The sequence below is a fragment of the Dryobates pubescens genome, chromosome 20 (genome assembly GCF_014839835.1).
Source record: "Dryobates pubescens isolate bDryPub1 chromosome 20, bDryPub1.pri, whole genome shotgun sequence".
Taxonomy (NCBI): Eukaryota; Metazoa; Chordata; class Aves; order Piciformes; family Picidae; genus Dryobates; species Dryobates pubescens.
This window is the reverse complement of record NC_071631.1, coordinates 16953002-16977074: the sequence shown is the minus strand read 5'-3', so window position 1 is coordinate 16977074 and position 24073 is coordinate 16953002. Positions and strand designations below refer to the sequence as shown.

The 24073-nt window shown below is 49.9% G+C and overlaps 1 protein-coding gene across 9 annotated transcripts; it reads right to left on the bottom strand.

The window, feature by feature from the left end:
• Nucleotides 1-306: 306 nt before the first annotated feature.
• On the bottom strand, nt 307-23072 carry EXOC7 (exocyst complex component 7). 9 transcript variants are annotated; one of them, XM_054170704.1, is made up of 22 exons: nt 22935-23072; nt 22124-22189; nt 20871-21055; nt 20071-20176; nt 18769-18991; nt 16825-16992; nt 15832-15843; nt 10874-10966; nt 9773-9841; nt 8222-8367; nt 7791-7943; nt 7043-7141; nt 6395-6457; nt 6035-6101; nt 4747-4785; nt 3621-3686; nt 2822-2942; nt 2313-2408; nt 1827-1890; nt 1245-1286; nt 991-1124; nt 307-607 (listed from the first exon to the last, which is right to left on the bottom strand). In XM_054170704.1, exons 1-22 carry the CDS (start codon nt 22992-22994, stop codon nt 505-507), a joined length of 2175 nt encoding a protein of 724 aa, XP_054026679.1. In that variant the 5' UTR covers nt 22995-23072; the 3' UTR covers nt 307-504. The 9 variants fall into 9 exon arrangements, with proteins under 9 accessions (XP_054026679.1, XP_054026681.1, XP_054026685.1 ...); XM_054170706.1 differs by lacking the exon at nt 4747-4785 and having other exon boundaries at nt 308-607; XM_054170710.1 differs by lacking the exon at nt 10874-10966 and having other exon boundaries at nt 308-607.
• Nucleotides 23073-24073: the final 1001 nt, after the last annotated feature.

Below are 24073 nucleotides of genomic sequence, written 5' to 3'. Positions count from 1 at the left end.
GGGCAAAGATCTTCTCACTCTCTACAGCAGGTCCTCTTGCAGGACAGAGCTGCTACCGGGATAGCTCATGAGTTACTGGGGTAAAACATTCCCTGTTGCAGCCAGCCAGACTCCACCACACCACCAAATCAGCATCTCTCCCCATCAGTGGGCTAAGTAACAGTTCCTTTGGGAAAACCCTTTAGGATCCTAGAAAACTGAGATTCCCAAAAGCTGCCATGGAAGCAGGAGCACCACTGGGAGATCACAGCATGAATGTTTACCTCCAGGCCTGAAAAGGTACAGATGTAAGAGCCCAGACAGCAGTGCCAAGGGCACCCAGAGCCTTTGCTCCAGATCCAGGGAAGAAGGCAAAGACCACCCAGGGTAGTTCCCAGAGGTTTATAAATCTGATAAATACAGTAGAGCACCCTGCCCACCACAATGGAGCAGGGCAGAAGGGAAGGGAGTCCCAAAGCTTGCCGAGTTGTATCGGGCAGCAGGAGAGCGCAGGTCAGCTGAAGTCTATGCTGATGTGTCAAACAGCTTCTCAATCATCTCCCCAACCTGGTCAACCTGGTATTTGATGTACTTCTCAGGGTTCTTGGTGAAGGGCACGTTGCTGTATCTGCAAAGGAAGATGTCCCTTGGTTGGCAAACAAGTGGAACATGTCAAAGAGACCCGCTGTCCTCTGCCACAAGCCAGCTTCACTCCAGCACACCCCACTTGAATCTGAGAGGTGACCCAGTTACAAACTGATCTCCTGATTTCTACAGGAGTAGCCCAGGGTGGCTCAGAGCTTTATGTCAGCCAGAGCACCTGCACTTGCCAGGACCCAGTCAGCGTGACAGCAGATGTTTGCAACTAGGAGAGTTCAGCTTGGGGATGGTGCAGTGTGCAAGGGAGGGAAGCTAGGACAGGACAATAGAAAGGTGCTTCAGCTCAGGCCACTCAGACCCCAAAGACCTCAGTAAATCCCAAGAGAGGACACCACTGCAAGAGGTTGTCACCTGTTCAAGAAGGCACCATAGGTCTCTTTCACAATGGTCTTCTGTGCCCGGCGGATTTTGTCCCTTTGCTCCATGTCTGGGATGGCCCAGGCCTTCTGGATCTTACACAGCTCCTCCAGCCCATCATTAAAACCCTGTCCAAAGTAAAGCTCAGTGAGTGTCCTGTCTGCAATCACATCTCTGTACCTAGCCTGATGTTCCTCCAATGCTGATTGACAGCAGGGATGTTCCTTTGCCACCTAACACCTCCTTACCTTAAAGCGCTCCTTTATCATCTGCCTCTCCTTGTCCTTGAGCTGCAGCAAGGAAGGAAAGGATTTTATTTCATCACCAGAAATACATTTCCAAGATCAGTGCTTGCCTACAAGTCCCCCATCCAGGCTCAGTAATCTCTGACCTACTTGGCTTCAATTCCCTCCCCTAAAGCAGGGAGGAGAGAAAGCTGCAGTGAGCTGCACACCCTACATTCACAACTGGCTCTTGTCTGAAGCAGGTTTAATAAGGGCAATTTTCAGTCAGAACTGACATAAGAGCTCTTTATGCTTCCAGCCCTTTCCAAGGGTAGGTCTCAGGGTTCTGCAAATTAAAATAGAAGCATCTGCTCAGGTAAAAATGGAAGAAGGGAGGCAGAGAGGAACAGACTCCTATGAATCTAGGGCAGGGGAGAACAGAAGGCAGTGCTGCTCTGCAGCTTGTTGCAGCCACAGCACCCACTCTGCAGAGCAATGCTGGCATGAGATAGAAAGGTGGTTTCTGGGAATACTTTACTATGACAAAGGAGAAGGTGTTTCTGGCAATTCCTAGCATCTCAAAAGCATCCTTGCCCATTCTCTCACCTTCACTCCTGGTTGAAAGACAGGCAGGTTTCTCTCCAGGATGTAATCTGTCACCTTCAACCAGCTGCAGGTCAAATGAGGTCAAAGACAGGCAAAGAAGAGTTACTTGTGCCTCACCACAACATCTGTGTCTTCACTAATGACCCAAGGCCTCCTCAGACAACAAACAGCCCAAAACTTCACACAGTGACCCCTTCCCAAGTTACAGAATCACAGCATCCACCAGGTTGGAAAAGACCTCAGAGATGATCAAGTCCAACCTATCACCTAATACCTAACACCTCCTGACAACTGAACCATGGCTCCAAGTGCCACAGACAAGCCTTTTTTGAACACCTAAGTTAGATTAATGACTTGGAAGCCAAAACACTTTGGCTTTGGTTTTAGGCAAGTTTGTGTTTTAGCTTAATCTCTCCCACTGCTCCAGCAGCACTGGCTCCCAAGGAGCTCCCAAAAGCAAGGGGAGAGGGGAAGATGTCTCCTGACCTGCGCTGGTAGGTCTGGATCTGCTGCTCGATGAGCTCCCGGTAAGACCTCTCAGCTGTCTTCTGTGTCACAGCTACCAACTGGATCAGCTCAGACCTGAAAGGACAGAAAACCTCAGGAAGCTCTCATGGCTGCTGGCAGGATGGCAACATTTCAAGCCCCTATCAAGAAGTTTCCCCTCTGCCCTTTGCAATAAAAAGGGACCCTGAAATGGACCAACTGTGAGACAGGAGTTACTCCAAGTTACTTTCCAAAGCCATGTCCTCACTCCACCCAAGATCAAAGGATTCCCTACACCCCAAGGCATCTCTGATGCTTTTATCTTCTACTCTCATGTGATGCAATGTTTATAATAGGGCAAAGCTTTCAAAAGGGCAGTTTGAGGAATGGAAGGCATAGCAGAAACAAGACAGGCTGCCAAGTAAACGCACTCAGTGGAGAGCTCTGCTCCAAGTATGTGCTGAGAATCAGCCTGCACTTCAAGGAGATTTACCCAGACACACACTTACTTCTCCAGAGACTTCAGAATGTAGTTGTAGTTGTTGTGCAGAAAAATGGCACTCAGAGCTGGGTCTTCATAAACCTTGGACTTACTAAGAAGGTTAAGCTGCAAGTTGCCCAGCACTTTGCCTTAAAGAAGGAAAAAAAGATAGAGAAGGAAAGTGAAACTGCTCGTTAGGGATGATCCAGAGTGCTCTGCACTGTCACTGTGGGCCCACAGCAAAGGCAACAGACCAGCCCCACCTGTGTGTGCAGATAAGGGTGAAAAAAAAATCACAGCTATTTAACAATCCTACAAGCCTTACTCGGATCTCCCCTCAGTCAGCCACCAAAACCTCTCTGGGAACTAGTGCCTTTGTTGCAACTGGCACCAGTCGCATTCTGTGCTCAGAGTAAGTCCCAGGACCAGTGAGGGTGATCAGACAGCAGAACACAAAGAAGCCAAAGAACCTGAGCCCCACTGCAACAGATCATCACAAGGCAGCACCATGAACTCATCTCACTGCCTTTCTGTTAAACACAGGGCAGAGATTTCACAGAGCCCCTCTGGCAGCCTCGGTGGGGCTGAAGGTGGAGAGCGCTGGGTGAGAGCAGTTCAAGGCAACCGATGACAAAAGCCCTGCAGCACTGTGCTTTGTCCTGGCTGGCTCTAACAGCTGACCCTTTTTACCATCCCTCCCATCAGACTCCAGCTCACAGGTGGGAAGCTGACACGTAGCGAGAGACAGCCTGTGCTCTTCCCCCAAGGCAAAGCTAAGTGAAATGCAGCTGATGGGGCAGGAGAGGGAAGGTGTGAGGAGTACTCACAGATGTAGGTGCTCAGCAGCCTCCTGCTGAACTCTGAGCTGTAACTGCTGGCTGAGGAGCTGGTCTCTGAAAGGAAAAAAAAAGAGTCTCAGGCCAGTTAATGAGCCATGGGGAAGGGAGGTATGTGTGGTCAGCCTGCCTCTATTCAAACAAGCCTCGTCCCTGTTGCTATGGAATTAGTGCAGAGCTCCCACTGACCGTGGCATTAGCTCCCTGCTCTAGTGATGACTATCAGCAGCTTCTCCAGGGTAAGGGTGGAAGAGCTCTGCCCCCCTCAGTCCTTTTATCTGCATCAGGTGCTGAGCACCCTGGCAGAAATCTCTCCTCTGCCTCCTGAGTGCTCAGAGGACATCCCCTTGATCAGAAATAGAGACGTTAAACACATCCTCCCCATCCTTCCCCCACCACCTGAAGAGGGTTTGGCAGCACTAGGAATTGGCAGTTGCAGAACAAATGAGCTGGAGCTGTCAGCAGCAGGCACACAACAGTAATTGAAACGAGCAGAAGGGTTTGGGGAAGCTGCAGCCATCCCCATGGTTGCTGACAGGGCTTGCTTGGCTCTGTAGGAGGGACAGCAGCACAGGAGCCTGCCCTTACAAGCAGCGACTCCAGGCTGGCACATGTTCCTCTGTCTCCGCACAAGAGATGGCTTTCTGCCCTCAAGGGCCTTGTGGGCCCAGGTCCCACAGGACACGTGGGGTAGCCATCATCTCCTCCCCCCACCAGAGAATTTGGCAGGCAGGCCTAGCTGGGGTGGTCTCAGCTCACAGGCAACCCATGGGAAAGGCCCTGAGGCTGCTGTTGCCGGGAGTTGGACAATGAGGAGCTGAGTGCACACAGGCTAAAGCATGACACCAGCTGCGCCAATTTGCTGCCCGTGCCAGCCACATTCCGTGCCAGGAGAGCGTCTCTAGCCTGTTTCAGCTCATGTGGCATCCCTCATTGTCTGCTGCTGACAAGCCCTCCCTATTCTTTCCAGCCCACTGTCAAGGGCTACTTACCCTCCCCCTTTTCCCCTGTTCAATTAGGTGTTAATTTATTTACCACTCCTGGAGGACAAAGGATTAGCACACATCGCCAGAGCTGGAGGTGGTATGAACAGGTAGGTGTGGGTAAGTCTGCTTACCTCTGGGGTCTAAAGGAATATTGTATGTGTCCCCAAGAACTACAAAGATTAGGCAGAGCAGAGAGAAAAGGGGAGGGAAGAAAGAAAAAGAAATGCAAAGTGCAAAAAGACAGGTTAGAGACCACCATCCCCTTGAGAACAAAGCAGATATTAACACAGAGCAGCCACAGACAGCCACACAGAGCAGGCAGGAGTCCCTCCAAGGACACAAACTGGGTGGAGACCACAGAAGGAAGGCAGAATCCAACCTCCTTCCCCTGCTAGAAATAGTTTGTATTGTCATTGTTTGCATTTAACCAGACACCTCATTCCAAATCAGCTCAAGGCCAAGGAAAGCTTCCCCCTATGCCAGCAGCAGTTTCCTGCAACAGCTCGTCTAACCTTCCCAAGGATCTGAGCAAAGCCATCCCGCCCTCACTCTGCACTTCAGCAGCCCTGCAGTGCTATACAAGGCCCTAGAGAGTCCTTCAGTGGGCAAGAACAAAGGATTGGCATCACTGCAGTTAAGTGATCAACTCTGCTGTAAATGTCTCCAAAAACCCCAACCTGTGTGCACTTCCCACCACTTGGGATCACTGTGGGAGACATCCAGCCCAACTGCAGACACCCACACCTGAGCTAGCACCTGGAAGCTGTCCTTAAGGAACAAGGCATTCATCCACAGAAGCAGCTCCCCTGACATAAACCCCTCTGATATGATGATGTTTGCTCCAGGGTGACATCAGGTCCGTGCCAGTTTGTCTCTTGGGCATCCTGGGGAGCAGAACGAAAACTTGTCTGTCTGAGCACATGGCACTGAGTAGCTCAGGACTCCCAGCTCGACCATGGCTGGATGCTGAGGAGAGTGTTCTTGGTGCTGCTGCTACACTCTGACCAGAGGATGTGGCAGAGAAAGGTGGCAAACCATCAGCACACAGCCTAACTAAAGCTGGACCAGCCACTGCCCTCCAGTACAGCACCAGAGGACAAGTCTAGGGTCAGATTTGAAGCTAAATGACTAAGGCATCCTCTCTTGGTACCACAGAGCACATCAGCATCAAAGACCTCAAGAGTACCTGAGAGAAGCAAGTGAGGAAGAGCAGGAGGGAAACTCACTGCAGCCCTTGGAGTTCTCCAGATAACCAGCTACGTGGTCATGGCAGACCAGAGGACAAGACAAACCACAGGGTGAAGGACAGGAGAAGAACAAGCTCACAGTGCATGCTCAGGTTTGGTCTTTCTAGGGCAGGTGTCCAGACAGCTGGGGGAAAGAAGTGCATGCCTACACAAGCTCCATGCATGTATGTACCTTGGGATGCTAGCATGGCACCTGCTGTCTCCTGGAAATCCAACAACTGCTGCAGGAAAAGGATGGCCTGAAAGCAAGGGAAGGAAAGAGATGAGCAACCAACACTGCATCTCCTATCCTCTGCTATTAAGGATCATGAAGGACCACTTGCCCTCCATGCCTAAAAGCTTTCAAGAAACAAATCACTGCACTCATTTGGGGTTGGCTTAGCACAGGCAGCTGGCTAACCTCTCCATGGAACCTACTTAATTGCTCTGCCAATACCAAGACACCTTAACTTCAAAAAGTTTCCCTACTGCTCTTGTTAGAGCTTCTTCAGAAGCTATTTTTCCACAGCAGATGGTTCAAATCACCACATACATTGCTGGTGAGCTCGTGGACTGTCCCATCTTTTGGCATGTTATATTCCTTGTCTGGATCATTCTAAGAAGGGAAGAGAAAGACAGAAGGCAAACATGTGAGGGACTGGAAGGCATACAGAACACAACTGCTGCTGCAAGCAAGCTTTAGGGCTTGTTTATCCAGCCTCTCTCAGCACCCTCAGACCCATCTCTTGCAGTGCCATCTCCTGGTGCTGAGAAACCACAGCTTCTATGCATCAGCAGCTCAGAACCACAGGGGTTTGGGCAGCTTGTGGCCACCAAATGCTCACTCACCCAGCCCACCTTACACAGGCACAATTCAATGTGGGTTCACCCCAAATTTTTGAAGTCAGCAATTCTCCTTTCCTTTTAAATGGCATTAAATTCTGAGATTGACTTGGTCTCTGCAGAGGCTTGGAAGCTTATGTCAAACTATTTGTAGAATGCCTGTTAAGGGTCCCAGGCAGAGGCCTCCTGTGTTTGAAATCAGCACCAAGAATCTGGGGTTTGCAGCTGGCCACCCAAAGTGATCCAGCAAGCTCCTGCTTTAGAGTCAAGAACTCTGTGGTCTCATGGAAAGCTGAAAGCAGCACTAGGGTTTCTGCTCAGAAAGCCACTCCTCCAGGCCTGCTGAAATGAATCCTACCTTAATGTTGTCTGCAAACTCCTCTAGTGCTTTTGCACCAGTGGTCTCCATAGAAGTGATCAGCCCTGGCAGTTTGTTCTTGGTGCCTGCTGCAGTTCCCTGGAATAGAGAAGGAAGACAAAGGGCACCTGAACTTGCATCTAGCACCTGCTCTTCCTGATGCCCCCACCCCAGCTTCTCAGTCTCAATTCCCCATGTGTCAGGAACACCATCAATATGAAATACTGCCTTCTTCTGCCAGACAGCAAGAGGTGATGTTGTGACCCTAATGGTGATTAGGATTTGCTACCTCTCACCTTTCCTTACCTAGGACCTGATACAGGTGGTTGGTGCATCACAGTCACCAGCTGGAAGCAGGTGCCTTGCTAAGCCTGAATGCCACATTTGAGACCTGGAAAACCTTACAGGATGGTCCAAGCAGGCTCTGCTCAGAGCAGCCCATCTTCCAGATGTCAGGGAGCTAAACCAAGCTCAGCAGTATCAGAGATGAAACACCTCAGAGGCCATGTATACAGCACAATAATGTAGATGATCCATCACTGGGTACCAAGAAGAACTACTGCTGAGAGTTCCCAAGTTGCTGGTACACCATCACAGCAAAGGGGGCAAGCTGCATTTGTGTCCCTTCCAGCCCTTGTTGGAGGACAGAAGCAGCATGGCTTTGTTCAAAGCCACTGTGATAATCCCTTCAAAAAAACTCTTCAGACAACCCAAGCCAGAGGAACCTCTCCAATCCCACTCCTTTTACCTGCAAGACCTGGTCAAATTCTGGCTTCATCTGTTTAAGATGCTTAAGGATGGGGAAGATGGTGAGCACAGCTGAATAGTCGTGGCGGATGATGGCTTTCCGGGCAGCCGAGACAATGTTGTCTCCCTCCATGATCAAGTTGTCCAGGGACTCCTGCAACAAAGCCAGAGAAGGAAGCAGAGGGACTTCTGCTCAGGCAGCATTAAGGGGCTCAATGCAGTATACTAGCTCAGGAAGCCAATTTAGCTGATAGGTCACTGGTGCTAGCCAGTGAAGTGACACAGAGCACAAGTTCTCCAGAGCCTGTGGAACCCCCAGTGGTGGTGCTCCTGGGCAGGTGGTGGAATCCACATCCTCACCACGAAGGAGGAGGCAAAAAGACTTTGTGTGTATCCTCTGCAAGAGGAAGCATGAAGTGAAGCTCAACTGACCTGGATGAGAGAATCAAAGGTCTTCTTCTGGTGGTGCTCTGGGACGATTTCTGTCAGGAGCTGGTACTCGCTCTGGGCCAGCTTGACGAAGGCACTCACGCAGTGGATGTAGGCATCGATCTCGATGTCGAAGACGTCGTCCCTCCCTGCAAGGGCAAGAGGGCTGTGAGAGCAGAAAACCCTCACCCAAGCTTCCTCACTCCAAGGCCTTGAGTTGCACAAGAAGCTCAAAGTTCTTCTGGAAAAGATGGTTCTGGCTTTGCATCCACCCTTGCACGAGAACAAGAATCATCGTCTGACCACAGCTGCCCCTGGGTTTGCGCACGGGAAGCTGTGCGTACCCTGCAGGAGGCCTGCAAAGCCACCTGCAGCTCAGGACAGCCACATCAGCTCTTTGCAGCCTCAGGACAGAGGGAAAGTTTGGAGCTCTTCTGGGATACAGAATGAATTTAATCAAGGGGTTGAACAAAGAGTACCAAACTCAGGAAGGCCTGACGTGAATTATTCAACGTCTCTGCTTGTATTTTTAGAGTTCTTCACCTCCATCCGTCATGCAGATGAAGAGCTGTCGTTTTGCATCAACATTGCTGGGAAATGGAGGCTGTCCTGGAAGGCAGCCTCCTCCCACAGGCAGGATCAGGAGAGGAAAAAAAGCCAGGCAGATGAACATTTCAATCCAACAAAGCAGGAATATCAGTACAGCTAGGTGAGTGATCGGCCACACAATGCTGCATACAAATGCAAGTATTTGACTTCCAGCATATCGATGTCCCAGGCAAAGATCCATCAAAGAATCTATGTGGCAGACATGAGAAGTGCCTGTAGGATTCAAAGGCCTGCCCCAACTCCTGCCAGCCACTAGCTGCATTCACAGATTACATCAGGTTGGAAGGGAACCTCAAAGGTCATCCTGTCCAACCCTCCAGCAGGCAGCAGGGGCACCTCTGACTAGATCAGACTGCCCAGGGCCACATCGAGTGTGCTCACACCATCCTGCATTACTCAGCCTCCTGCAGTAAGCACTACAAGACAGTGAGATTACACAGAGACACCTTCTCTGTGCTATGGGCTGCTCCTTCTGTCCTGCCAGCAACATCTGCACCATCTGCTGGAGAAAGAACCAACTCTTCCCTACACTGACAGGTGCCTCAGGCTGATCTTTCAGAAGTTCTGGTCAGCAGGGGACACACAAAGGTGAGATGGCTTCACAGGCTGCCCATGGTGGAGAGTGTTCTGCTGCACTGCACGTGATCCTATTCTTGTGGGCTTCACTTTGACACCAAACACACCAGTAGCTACCTAAAGCAAAGTGCCCCTCAGCATGGTGGCCACCAGTCTTTAGCTGGACAAAGTTGGGGTTCCCTGTTTGAGGGCTCGGGGGGGGAGGTGTGTGATTAGTAGGAGTGAATTCTACTGAGAAGAGCCAGAGCAGGCCCACGCTCCAGGAGTGGCCAGGGAGGTGAACAGCCACTGGGTACCACAGTGCTGTGCGACATGCTGTAAAGAAGGGTCGTTAGCCAGCTCGTTAGGAAGTGACGACTCGGTACTCACCAGCAGCCGGCCCATGCTTGTCGCTCAGGGCATCGCAAAGGTGCTTAACTCGTAAGTCATGCTCATGACCTAGTGAGATGGCAGCCGGCACAAACAGAAGGCGCAATTTATCCAGGGTGGTTACGGCAGGGAGGCTCACACTGGCTGGAAGCTGCTTCAAGCTTGGCCGATTTGATCTGCTGGACACTGTTCCCTACACAGTCCCGGGAACACTACCTGACCAAATCCCTTTGTTGAGCTATGTAGGAGTAGCAACCCTTTGAAACCTGATGAGAAGTGTGAGTGAAGTCCTTTGCTGGGCCAGAGGAGTGCCTTGAAGCTCCTGCCATAGATTTGAGTTGGATAGAAGGCACCAGAAGTCCAGCTGGTACCCACAACCATGACAGATGAGCTGGATGGAAGGTACCAGAAGTCAATTTTGTACCCACAACCATTACAGATCCAACTCAAAGGCCATCTCCTGCTCATCATTCCCCCAAATGAGTGCTGTTAGTTATCATATGGGGTTTTGTAGACTACAGTTAGGTACTGAAGACATCCACTTTGGATTCATACATAGAAGGCAGAAAGGTCTTACAGATGCTTTGAAGCAAGTGACCTTTTCTCCCTTATCTGGTACAACCTCAGTGAACAGAAGAGATCAGAATAAGGCAGGCAACCCTTTAGGTAGAACTCCATGGAGAAGGTGCTTGACAACACAGAGCTAGCTGTGGTCTGACACTTCAGCATCAGGTTTGGAAAGGTCACTGGGAAACTGAATAGCTCAAAGTCCAGACAAAAAAATAGAGAACAGAAACACCACAAGCAGATGTCATCAGAGCAGGGCTTCCATTAGTCAGGTGGCTATGGTGGGTCAAGCACTTCATGGTAATGTTCCTCTCTGAGAGTCCTCTTGTTTATGAAGACTTCAAAATTGAAAGAGACTTTGACACTCAACTCAGAAAAATAATTTGGCCCTCCAGCACCTCCTTGGTTCCCCAAGAACAGCTGCACCTACCCATGGCTGTCCACCAAGCACTAGGCTAATGGAAGTCCCATCTGGAAAAGCAAGGCTGATACACAGAGAAAAGTCAAGGGTGAAGTAGCTAGAGCTGTGATTACCTTCCATAGGAATGAGGTTAGAGGCCCCCTTTTTCCCATCTAGACCATGCTGAGAGTACTGTTTCAGAAGGTTCTGAGCCTTACGGATCGTGCCTGTCACCAGAGCCAGAGAGAAGAGACAAGAAGACCTAGAAAATGAGTGAAAGAAAACAAACCCAGAACAGCAGCCCTCCACCAGCAAGTCACCTGGGCCCAGCAAGAGGATGCTGGGCACCAATGAGCATGCTCAGCTCAGGAAGGTGAACCCCAAACTCATGTCCAAGTGTGCAGACACAATGGCATTTCCAGACTGTTTGAGAGTGGGGGCAGGAGTTCCAGATAGGGTTATGGAATCGGGGAGTGCTGAGGTGCTACAGCTGGGTGAGAAAGCACCATCAGCAAAGGGAGGCCACAAAGTGTCCTTCCCTGTCATGAGTTTATTTCATGCCTGTGCTCTGCATGCCAGGGCACAGCTTTGGTGCTCCCCCTCAGCCGTGGAAGCAGGGCTTTGCCATACAGACAAGTCCCGTCTGGTGACACGCTGCCCGCTCCCCAGAGCCTCCATGTCCCAGCTGCTTGGTTAGAGCTGCAGCAAGAGGTGCCCTTCCGAGGAGGATTTTCTGAGCATGCTCAACACAGACCCATCAGGATCCCCACAGCCAAGACAAGGAATGATCTCTGGTGTTACAGGAAGAGATAAAAGGGTGACAACCTCTGGGCTCAAGAGAGCAATTGCAGCAGCAATTCCCATCACGGCAATCAGGGCATAATGGATGCTGCCCACCCATGCCTAACTCGCATTAAGTCACCCTAATTCCCCAAGACATTTCTCTTCTAAGGAAACTGCAAATCAATTAAAACCATGGGAAAACAAAAAACAAAAACAAACCAATAACACTGGGTTAAAAGATTTATACTTAACACACACACACAAAAAAACCTCAGACAGAAGTGAACAAAAGGCATTGCTGGATATCCAGCTAGAAAGCACAAAACAAAGCATTAATGTGACAAGTGAAGACCAAGCACAGTTTCCACATTAAAAGGTTAGTTGTCATGCAACAAGCTGCAATTATCACAGGCACATGGACACCCTCTCACTGCAGAGCTTGGCTGTTGCCTGCACAACAGGGGATGGAAGGCTTTGGGAAGGTAGAAGGAGTTTCTATAGGAGGCTTCAAGATGAAACAGAACTAGGCTATGCAAATGAAGGGAGGGAGGGGGAGAAGGAAAAAAAAAAGGCTGCTGCCCAAACTGGGAATTGTTCTTCTGCCCTGAAGTGATAAACACTGAAAGCCTGCAGAAAAATCCCCACTGCCACCAGCACAAGCAAGCCACAGACCAGCCTGGAAACGAGTGGTGGCTGCCCCAGTGCTGAGGGCTGCTGCTCTGAGGGGAAGCCCACACAGACTTTGCTGCAGAACAGCATCCTGTGGTCCTTCATCCCCATTAAGGGATGTAAGACATGGGGAAGGGAAGCTTCAGGTCCCCCAGACAGTGCATCTCTAATGGGTTAGAAGAGAAGGAAACTGCCACTGCACTACCAAGCTATCTTAGCCTGGTGCACCTGAACAGAATATGGTTCCTAGAGTGTGATGCTTCACTGGTAACATTTTTCTTCTATCAATTCACAAAAAAAAATCCTCAACCTTCTACCAATCACTTAAAAAACCATGATCTCCAAACCACATTCTCCTAGGAGGAAACTCCTCCCCCCTGGACCCACACCAGGGAGGTAGGAAGACTTACACCCTCCTGTGCTGCTAGCTCCTGCCATATGATTAGAGGGCTATGACTCTTCCTCCTAACCTCACATCCAACACTTGCACTTTATTCTTAGCTGCTTTCAGAAGCCTTAAGAGCTTGGGTACAAGAAGTTCCTCTGAGGAAGCAGGGCTGTAGCAAGCTCCAAAGTTATGCACTAAGCTCACTCTTACTGCTGTTACCATGGCCCAGCTGATGCAGGGTACTGCTCTTCTACCAGTTCTTTCAGCTTGCCCATTTACAGGCATCCAGGAGGAAAAAAAAATAAGGATTAACACAAAAAGAAGGATAAAAAGAGGGCAAATTGGTGAGGAAAACCAAGCAGGCAGTACTGCTGCTGTCAAGAGGATCTCACTTCATAGGCATGCAGTGCACATCTCCCCAGCCCTGACAGTTTCTTCTCAGATGAGAGCCTAGACACCTCTGCTGAGTTTTGTTTGCATAAGCACCATTACCTGTGTTTGCCTGACACAGACTGAGTGTTCAGTGTTCCTGGGCATCACTTCAGTGCTGCTCTATCCCTCTACTTAGCATTGTAATTAGGCTTTAATAGATTCTAGTGGAAGCCAAATGCTTTTGTTCCAGGATTGTTTTTCCCTATCAGGCAGCTTGCAAACCAAAAGGGACTGTGTTTCAGCTGCTAATGAAAACATCACATTCAGGCTCAGCAGTGATCAATATGGGAAGCAGGAAGCAAGAACAGCCTCTTTATTCTGCCACACAAAGACTCCACAGCCTGCCTTTGGGTAGCACCTCACTGCCAGGTAAACTGGAGCACTGAGTAAACTGGAAAAGGGCTCCAAAAGCCAAAACCCAGCCAAAACATTTGCTCCTGTGGCCCAATTGTTAGATAAAGTGGCTTTGGGGCAGACACGAGGGAGAGTTTTTCAAATGCCTCTTCTGCTTCTATCTTCCATTAGGCAGTTCTCTAACCAAGCAGAAGAGCAACACAGCTCCCTTTTTTGTTAAGCTCCAGCTGTGGGAATCTGCATAAAACTGTCTAAAGCTCTCTGGCTTTTGCTTGCAGGCAGCCAGGCTGGGTGTCCCTGCCCACATTGGCTGGCCCCATCTTTCCCTGGCAGTGCAGAGCTGCTGAGCTACCTGCTGGCTCTCCAGCCAACAAAAGAGCACTGGGGCTACAGGCATCACAAAGAAGCAGCATTTTATGTGCATGTGTTTGCAGCAGGATGATTTAGGAAGCTGAATGCTCTTGCCCTCTGAGACAGGCTGCTGACATTTCAAACAGTGAACAACTGAATAAAAGGGTGGGGGAGGGGGGGGGAGGGAGGGAGAGAAAAAGCAGCAGCCCACAAATTGCTTCATCAGTTCAACTTGACTTGGCAAGTTTCGTTTACAAGGAGACGACTCTGCTTTAGAAGCACCTCCAGCAGCCAGATTTTCAGCTGCAGGCTGTAACAACAGGAGATGGTACAGGATACACCAACAACTAAAACAATAACAGAGAGATGAAGAGCCTTTGGAACAACACACAGCTCTGGAGCATGTCCTGCAGAATCCAACACACTACCTGGGGTGGAGGAGATGTCTCTGTCTTATTACCCTAACACCTCACCTTCCCTCTAGCTGTAGCCTCTCTTGCACCTTGCTTTGTGGGTCAGGAGGTTATAGCACATCAGATTTAGTTTGTTATTCATCCCTTGCAACAGGTTAGAGTGGGCATTGGGGTGTGCACTGGGATATTCTTCCTTCAGGACTAAGGAAATCAACTTGCTTGTTGGAATTGGGAGAAACCCCTCCTTGTCTGAAACCAGATGGGCAGAACTTGATTTTACTTACTGAAGTAACAGCACAGAAAAAAAAGATTCTTTGTCCATAGCTGAACAAAGGCTTAAACCCCAGGGAAACCACCACCACCGGATGCACACTGCCAGCATGAGGAGGGTGCAAAGCCTCCACCTCAAGAGCTGTCCTTGAAAGCTGATGGGAGCTGCAGAAAGCCTGGCCAATCTCTGCTCACAGACCTTCCCCCACCCCCAACTATTTTTAATTTCACTTAAGCATAATTTAGTAGCCATAAGAGATGGTTGGTACATGAAGTTTAACCACCCCTGCCCTTCAAGAGCTACAGCCTGGATCTCTGTCCTTGTTCACAGAAGACTGGAGACAAATTAGCCACTATTTTTCTCCTGAGGTTAACAGTACCTCAACAGATGATTTGAAATGCTCTTCCCTTCCTGTCAGCTCTGTTAAGTGCATTTAGGCTGAGCTCTGTGCTTTGTACCTGGCCCATCTCACAAACTCCAATTAAAGATGTGAAATTCTCCTGGCAACTCTACAGCAGAGAGATTCATCACAAGTAATTCTGGGTGTCCTGGTGCATCCATTTTGGAGAGGCCCTGTTTGCTTATGCTTTCAAATGTGTGGGCTCCTTCCTGTCCTCTCTCTGGGAGCATCCAAGAGCTGAGAGTCTTTAAAGAAATACCAGTAAGAGGTTTTTAATCTGCCCATGGTAAAAACTCTCCTCCAGCTCTGGTTATTTGCTTAGAGCACATTTGGCAGGCTGCTCAGGAGCTGACTTCTCAGCAATCAAAACTCTTTGCCATCAGGTGAGAACTGAAAACCATGGACCAAACCTGAAGCATTCACAGCCTGAGTTCCCCATGGCTCAACTAGAGATCTCCACCTGGCATCCTTCCAGCAGAGAGCTACCCAACCACACAGAAATCATTTTTCCCTCACTGTAATCACACTGGTGCTCAGGAGCTGGGCACAGATGGCTGCCATCATGCTCAGAAGCAGTTTTCAACGTTGGTATTCTGCCACCTGCAGCAGAGCTAGCTCTCCTTAGCAGGAGGATGTTGTCCTCTACAGGTCTCCCAACACTGGGTGCTAATTCTTTGCAAAACAACTACCTGCCAGGCTCCAGAGGAAAGTCAACTGTGGGATCAGACACCACTTCAGGTGGTTCTCTGCTGATGGGGGAAAATCCAGCGAGGTTTGCAGCCTGCTGGCATCCACCAACTGCAGCTCACACATTAGCTTTCAGGAACAGCTCCAGGGCTCAGCAGCGATGGCACAGGCTGGTTTTAAAAGGCCAGAGAGGTGATCTCTGGATGTCACAGCATTCCCTCTTCTAAATATCCCAGGCACACCCTCTGCTTTAGCAAGAAGAGGCCCAGCAAAGCCATCTCCACACAGAGAAGTGAAGAGAGCAAGCCCCAGGGCCAGCAAACACACACAGAGACACAATTTACCTGGGATGAGGACTGCATTCACATCAGGATTATAAAAATAAACACAACACAATTAAAATGGACAGCTCTTTATCTCCCTTTCCCCAGCCCCATCCACTCCCAGGCCCTACCCACATTCTTCAGTATTTTCCTGCACCCAGTCAGAGTATTTGGACAGCACAGGAAAACAAATATTAGGGTGGGACAGTATTGCCCAGGGAAACCCACAGGAACATGAACATTTTTGGCTTTCAGCGTTGTTGCAGAGGTGCTGTGACACAGAGGGACAATATCAGTGTGCTGCTGTGGGAGGTAGATGCTAGCTTTTGCTGGCTCTCCTCCTGGCTGTGCTCCCACTAGATGGCACGTTTCAGATCTGGGAACTCCAGCTCCGTGCTCAGGTATGCTGGAGTGGCCAGCCTCAGCAGTCTGAGGAGAGATGGAATAACCCAGCAGCCACAGCTCTTCCAGAGGCAGGTTGAGGCAGAAGCTTTAACAGCCCCTCAAAATTCGGACAACTCTGGATCTCCTTGCTGTAGGCACCTACCTAGTCCCCATCTAAACTCCTGATGAGTTCTTCCCCCTAGTACAACACTAATTTGTTCATTACTAATGGTTAAAGTGCTGTGTTTCACCAGCTCTGGGGTTCCTATTTTGCTGTGGCACAGCCTATATTCCATAGTCCAAGGCCAGGGACAGGTGTTCTCAGATCTATAGCCCTCTCAGGTCTCTCTTTAATCATCTCCTTTGTGAGGGCAATGGCCTTTTCTCTCCCTGTACACAGGACCCCTCTCCTCTTGTTACATTGCCCAGAGAAGAGATCTGACTTGACAAGCAGAGACAGATGTCTGCCCTCTCAGTGCTGAACCCAGAGCAGAGGTGTTTACCTTCAAACTCTCAGCCCTGCTCCTGACCCAAGAGCACATTTTAGACACAGAGGCTACTTCTAACAATGCTTTCGATACCCAAACAAGATGACACAGAATGGAATGATCCCCTGCTCCAGGGACTCACCTGGTCTCTTGATTGGCTTTTTGGTGGGGGTGTCCTTCCTTTTGTTCTGAATGGCAGGGGAATAGGGCACCCCCGAGGAGGAGCTGTTCTTACGGAAGTGGTCTTTCAGCCCCTTGATGGAGCGGTCGAGCTGGACAGAGCGGATTTGGAAGTAAACCGTCATGAAGTCTGAGGAGGCAAGGTAGGAACGAGATTAGAAGCACAGAGGGAACACTACCTGGTACACCAAACCTTTCCTGAAACACACTGTGACCCTGAGGAGACTTACTAGCACTGATGTGGAACCCCAAGTCAGTGTTTTTCCCTCCCAGAGCCTCTCGCTTCTTCCTCCTTCCCTGCTGTATTCATTCCAGCCTTCCCACCACACACAACACCAAATCTGTGCATCACTACCAAGAGCACATTGCTGGTGGAACCAGTAGGAGACATTTGTCAGAACTGACAAACCATGAGGGTAGTGAACACTGGAACAGGTTGCCTAGGGACATAGTTGAGGCCTCATCCCTGAAGATATTCAAGGTGAGGCTCGACAAGGCTCAGGGCAACCTGATCTAGTTGAGGATGTCCCTGCTTACTGCAGGGGGGTTGGACTAGATGACCTTTGGAGGTCCCTTCCACCCCAAACCATTCTATGACTCTATGACACTGTCAATTCAAGGGCTCAGTTTCTAGCAAGAGTGTACACACTTCTTAGGATTCTGGCCACTCAGGAGCTCAATGAGGTGGTCATCACTTGTAAGCAGATTACAAACTGGCTCACAAAATATGCTACACATGCTTGAGTAGCCTTTGATCAAAGTAAAATTCTTCAGAAGATTTTAAAGATGTTAATCATATTTGGTAAGCACTGTAATCCCCTCTCAGAAGTAAATCATTGAGGTGGGAGGTGATCTAGCAGCTTTATGTATGCAAAAATGCAGGTTTCCTGTAGCCTGTCCACAAAGTCATTGCCTTTCAAAGGAAAAGTTAACAAAGGAGTGCAAAGCTGTAGGCAGATTTTGATGCTGCAGAACAGGAGAGAGATGATCTACTGAAAAGTCTCCTGTGCTGCTTTCCCTTCAGCCTTGATCACATTGAATACAAAAAGTTCTGCTCATAAATAGCTCCCAAATGAGAGGAAGTGACCAGTGACTTGTACATTTGGAGTATCTGAGCACTAGATAGTTGCAGCTCCATCAGAAGATGCTACAGATGGTGACCTGATTGTGGCCTTCCAGTATCTGAAGGGGGCCTACAAGAAGGCTGGGGAGGCACTTCTCAGGATATCAGGTAGTGACAGGACTAGGGGGAATGGAATGAAACTGGAGGTGGGGAGATTCAGGCTGGACACGAGGAAGAAGTTCTTCACCATGAGAGTGGTGAAGCCCTGGAATGGGTTGAGGCCCTGTCCCTGGAGGTGTTTAAGCCCAGGCTGGACGAGGCTCTGGCCAGCCTGATCTAGTATGAGGTGTCCCTGCCCATGGCAGGGGGGTTGGAACTAGATGATCCTTGTGGTCCCTTCCAGCCCTGACTGATACTATGATACTACAGATGCAAGGTGGATGGGTTTCTGCTATAGCACAGACTATGCATTAGTTTCATTTGTGCTCTCATCACATCTGCCTGGAGTTTACTCTGTTCTATTGATGAACCACTACTTCAAACTCACTACAAACACAGGGGGGAAAAAAAACACAAGAAGGAGGAAAAAAAAAAAAAATCAGGATCCTTAGGTGATGGAAAGGGAAAGAAACACTAAGGCAGTCACTAGTTCTGTAACCAACAGCAGCGTGAGCCACAGCAGCACCTGAGCAGAGGCTGAAGGGGTGTGATTACAAGCCAAGCTGTGCAGCGCTACACACGACCCTCGACACCCCACTTTTGGTCTCCAGCTCTTGTGTTAAGTAGCTGGAGAGCACTCACCTGACACAGAGCCAGAAGGGAACAGCACATGGCACTACCAACCTTGATTCCGGCCGTTTTCCACCAGCCAGCCAGAAATGCGAATGATGTCCTGCAGGACGCTCTCAGGGAGGTGCTCCAGAGACATCTCCTCCTGCGTCTCCATCTCCTCGTCCCCACTGATGAGGTCCAGGATGAGGATGGGCGGGACTGGCTTGGTGTGCCGAGTCATCAGGCTGCGGAACTCCGACTCCAGAGACTCCTTGCCCCTCTCAAAGAGGGATTTCTGACACAGACCAGCAGAAGATCAGAAGCAGCGCAGGACTTGCGGCACACACAGCTACTTCTGCCTACCACCGCTGTTTGTGCAGCGTTTCTAGCCGCTGCCAAGCGCCACAGGCTTCAGCCTCCCGACAGCGCCTGGAACTAAGAGTCTTCGACAGTGAATTACAGAAACGTGCTTAGGAATTGCTCAAGTGGGATTTCAACAGATCAAGCTGGCAAAGGACTGTCAAGAGCTGCTCAGGAGGAGGTTCAATCAACTCCACCACATATGAAACACTTCCAGAAGTCATAAAATGGCTTAGGTTGGAAGGGACTTCAGAGATCTGCTCCAACCTCCCCGCCACGGGCAGGGATGCCTCTCAAACTATATTTGCCTGCTCAAGGTATCATCCAGCCTGGCCTTGAGCACTCCCAGGGAGGAGGCATCCACAACCTCCCTGGGTAGCCTATTCCAGAGTCTCATCACCCTTGTATTGAAGAACTTCTTCCTAAGTTCCAGTCTAAATCCACTCTCCCCCAGCTTAAAACCATCCCCCCTTTGTCCTGTTGCTAGACACCCTTATGAAAAGTCCCTCTCCAGCCTTCCTTCAGGTACTGGAAAACAGCTATAAGGTCCCCACAGAGCCTTCTCTCCAGGCTGAACAACCCCAGCTCCCTCAGCCTATCACAAGTGGTGGTGTTTTGCTAGAGCATATTACTTAGTCATAGCCACATACATGATATCAAAGTGTTAAGTGTCTTCAACATGGCACAGAAAGTCAATTTAAAACTACTTCTGTAACTCAAGGGGAAAACCAAGAGGTTTGTTTTGGGAAATAACTTAATGTCTATTCCTGATGCAAATTAGACTGAAACAACAAAACAAACCCAAGTCCTACTGGTGCAATGCATAGCAAGAGCAAAACACCACAAGCAAAAATGCTGCCAAGTGCAGACCTCAACAGAAGCCAAAACAATCATTTCTTCAGCTATGCCTAGACACTGTCTTCACCAGGCACCAAGCCCACCAGCAAGAGGACAAGCAGCAGGGCTCTGTCTGTCCCTCTCTCATCCATGCCAGGTACCAGATCCACAACCTACCACACGGTTTAGCTCCGGGCTGTCCGGATTGTTGTCCTGGAAGTATTCCACTGCCTTCTGGATCTTGTCCATGCAATTCAAGTATTCCTCCAGCCTCCCAGTAGGGCTGAAAAGAAAATCAGAAATAAAAAGCAATGCCTCAAGAAGCAAAGACTCAAGATAGCAAGAAAGCACCAGAGCAAACTCAGGATAAAAAGCACAATGAAGATTTCACTTCCCTTCTCTTCAACTGGGAGGAAGATCATGAAATTCCCTTTTTCCCCACTCAGTGACATGGGACAATACCCACTCCACACAGCATGTGCAGAAGTCAAGATGGTCAAGCAGCACACGACTCCCAGCTTTGCCTTCCCCTCCCAGTTGCACCCCAATGGGAAGATAAAGGAAGCTGCATGTCCCACTCCAGAGAAAAGCCATCACAGCATCCTCCTGGAGACTAAAATCAGTCTCCAGGCTAGTTCTGATTCATCCTGGATGCAGTGGCAACATCAAAAGGGCAGCAAGAACCTTTGGGAAAAGGGTAGAGGAAAGAAGAGAAGCCACCGATGCTCATGAGAGTCATGTGTCAGCATGTCTGCAAAACCTGGAAGAGACACCAGTGCAGACTCTGAGTAGACTTTGCCCTCTGGGGACTGCTGAAGGTCAAGTCAGGCAGCTTAACTGTGGACTGATGGTGGGACAAGAGCGTGGGGTAGGGTATAAGGACCATGATGATGAGTTTGTGGAATCATATCCCATACCTCTAACCCAAAAGTTCAACAGGAGGAAGTTCTTCATCAAGATTTAGCTGCTCAACTCACCCTTCTTTGATGATCTTCTCTGTGTCCTTAGCCACGTGGTAGTAACTGATGACATGATCCAAGCAGGACAGGGTCTTCTCCACATTCTCCTGCAGGCGCTGCAGGTTCTCTGTCTGTTTATGGACAGGGATGATGGAGTTCTCCAGCTTCATCAAACGACTTTCAAAGGAGGAGAGGATAGAAACCTACATGCCAAGAGAGAGACAGAGAGCTGAGAACATCCTTCCACATACATTAGTGTAGTAGATGGAGTAGAGCAATCAGAGACCTTCAGGTTCCAGCTTCTCTTTTTGTGTGCTTGAAGAGGCTGTCTAAACCCCTTATATCCCAATTTCTACTGAGAATCATGAAGCACATCACCTGCCATACAGGGACTGGCCAGTCTTGAATTCAATGTTTGTCAAGTGTGAAGATAATGTTCCAAGTCAGTACTAAAGGAGAGCAAAAAGTCTTACTTGACAGCAGAAAATAAGTCTGTAGCAACTGCTTGGAGGTGCCCCAAATAAAAAGAGCAACAAAAGCATAACCCAGCAGCCACTTTGCCCCATACCACCAAGACCTAAACATGAGATGCACAGCACGAAGGCACAAAACCAGCACAGTGAGAACCTTCTTTTTCAATGTAGACATTTGTGTTTTAAAAGGGACTCTGATATTGCTTCTCAAGGATGGAAAACCTTAGTGAGCTCATCAAGGGTGCCTTCACACCATCTTTTCTAGGACAAAATGTAATGCTTTCAAGATTCACTCCTGTGTTAGGTCTTCCACACTTCTCTAGTGGTGCCTCCACAGCTTTCTTAAAAGCACTGAGCCCCAAACTGGACACAGTATATCAGCTGAAGGCTGATGAGCAGTTAGAGCACAGTAATTGCTTTCTAGCTCTTAAACAGAACACTCCCAAAACAAAACTCCAAACAAGACCTGCTTTTATGAAGCAACAACATGATGCTATTGCACAAGCTACTCCAGGGTCTACTCATACCTCTTCTCAAGAGAGAGGACAGACTGTAAAGAGACAAGGCCAACAGCTCATTTGGGCCCTCAGCTCCCCAGGAGGGAAGCTTAGGATTGAAGCGTTTACCAGTTTCCCCCTTTGCCCAGCCAGGGAAGTGTAAAACAGAGACACAGACCAAGTGATTCATTACTTTGCATTCCTCAGATGGGCACAGTGACAACCTCGAAATGGATTCTCCTAAAAAAAACCAAACCAACTCAGGTGCTATATCAGAGCTAAACTCCAAGGACCTCCTTACCATGTTATTTGTAAGCTGGTCACTCTTCTCAAGGCTCTCTTTGATAAAGGACAGAGTTTCTTCTTCCTGTCAGTAGGATGAAAAAATAGTCTTCAACTGTGAGCATTAAGCATTTAAGTCATTAAACAGTACATGGAGGTTTTCACAAGTCCCAGTAAACACTGCAGCAAACCAGGTTTGGTCTGACACTGAAGCCACATTTTAATATACCACCTCTAAACAGAAATCAGGGCAACAGAACCAAGGTGAGAGAGAGACACAACATAATGAGTGAGGGGTTTATGGGTTCCTTGTTTCCTTTTGATACCCTGAGCACACTAAAGTCACAGCACAACACAAAGTTAGCATCTTTACCAGTGGCACTCTGGCTCAGACCACACACCTCCCTACCACTGCACACTACCAGTGTCGCACAGGCACCATCCAAACCCCACACATAGTCATCAACTCAAGGGGCCAACGCTAAGCAACCATCAAGGGCTGTTTTCAAGGCCCTGAGATAGAGAGGAACAGCAGCCTGCAGGGGCTGGCTTCACAGGCTGACCAAAAGAGAGCCCCCAGAAGCTCTTGGGGTGTAATTAGGGGACCCTAGGCCTGAGGTGAGCAGCAGAGATACCACTTGATGCTGAACACCAAGCTCCTAGGCCCTGAAGGGGACATGGGGATACTGCCAGGCGCGGAGCAGGGTGTCCCGGCACGCTCCCAAACCCGGTGGGGACCTCCAGGCCAGCTTCCAGTCCCATCTCCTAGGCAACGCTCTGGGGCTGCAGGCCCAGGCCGGGCCGGCAGCAGGTCCCCAGCCCAGCCCCACCTGCTTAAGCTTGTCCTCGATCTCCCTCCTGCGGGCCGACACCTCCTCGGTGGGGATCATCCTGCCGCGGGCCGCCGGGGCCGGGCTCCGCCGCTCAGTCTTGTTGCAGACAGCTTCCTCCGGCGCCCGTCACTGCCGCGGCGCCATCTTGGGAGCGGCACTGGGAGCCGCGCAGGCGCAGCAAGGCCAACCGCCATGGAGAGCGTGGCCGCCATTTAAGTAAGGGCCGACAGGGCGCCGGCGGTGATGCACATGCGCTGTAGGCCTAGGGGAGAACCGATACCTGCGCACCGCCCCTCCGAGCAGCCCGTGTGGGAGTGGCAGGAAAGCTGTACTGCCGCTTGGGCAGTGGTGTGGCTGGACCTGCTGTGGGGTGCGCTTTCTGTCTGTGGCTGGCTGACATCCCCCCTATGGCCAACTCAACTCCTCCATCCCCAGTATCAGCGAATAAGGGTCCTGAGGGAGGTCCAAAGCCACGCAGCTTTACACCGTGCTGTGGTGGCTGCACACCTGAGGGGAGAAGGAAGGTGTGAAGGAAGCTTATAAGGGCTCGGACCCAGGGAAATAAAATTACGAAAAAATATATACAAATTATGGAAAGAGAGGGATTTGCAGGAGTGCAAGTCATGCTACCCCTGCCCTCCACCTATTTTCCAGAAAGAAAGGCTGTCCCTGCAGGGGAGCTGCCATCTCCTCCCTCCTGCAGCACGGGGTTTATCACACACTGCGGCGCTTACAAGGTTCTGCATCCTCATAAACCACGTCCAGTCTGGAGCAGGGAGCTGCTTTTATCAGTACAGACAGTCCCAGCTTCAGTACAGCCGTCCCGCACGGCTCCGAGGCGAGGCTCCCGCCGCAGTGAGGGACCGGCGTGTTCCCATCCATCTTCCCCTTGTCAAACCGCCCTGGGCTCTGGAAAGCAGCTGAAACAGCTCGAACGGCTTCTTTTGTTCAACAACTTCAGCGTGTATCATAACCCACCTTATCATGCTGCAAACAGCTGTGCCCAGGCTCTGGCTGCTGCGAGGAGCGATGCCAGACCTCTGCGTTTTCTGTCTGTGACATCGCCTGGCCGTCGCCATTGCCTGCCTGTGTTTTATGGTGACACCTGCTAGAGGGGATCTTGTCTTCTGGATGTA

What these genes read in the sequence shown, in the direction of transcription:
- EXOC7 (XM_054170704.1), bottom strand. Translation starts at nt 22,994, where the DNA reads ATGATCCCCACCGAGGAGGTGTCGGCCCGCAGGAGGGAGATCGAGGAC. An exon ending in TGCCATGCTAGCATCCCAAG is followed by an intron (nt 4,786 to 6,034) that starts GTACATACATGC and finishes TAATCTTTGTAG; the next exon opens with TTCTTGGGGACACATACAAT. An exon ending in TATTCCTTTAGACCCCAGAG is followed by an intron (nt 3,687 to 4,746) that starts GTAAGCAGACTT and finishes TTTTCCTTTCAG; the next exon opens with AGACCAGCTCCTCAGCCAGC.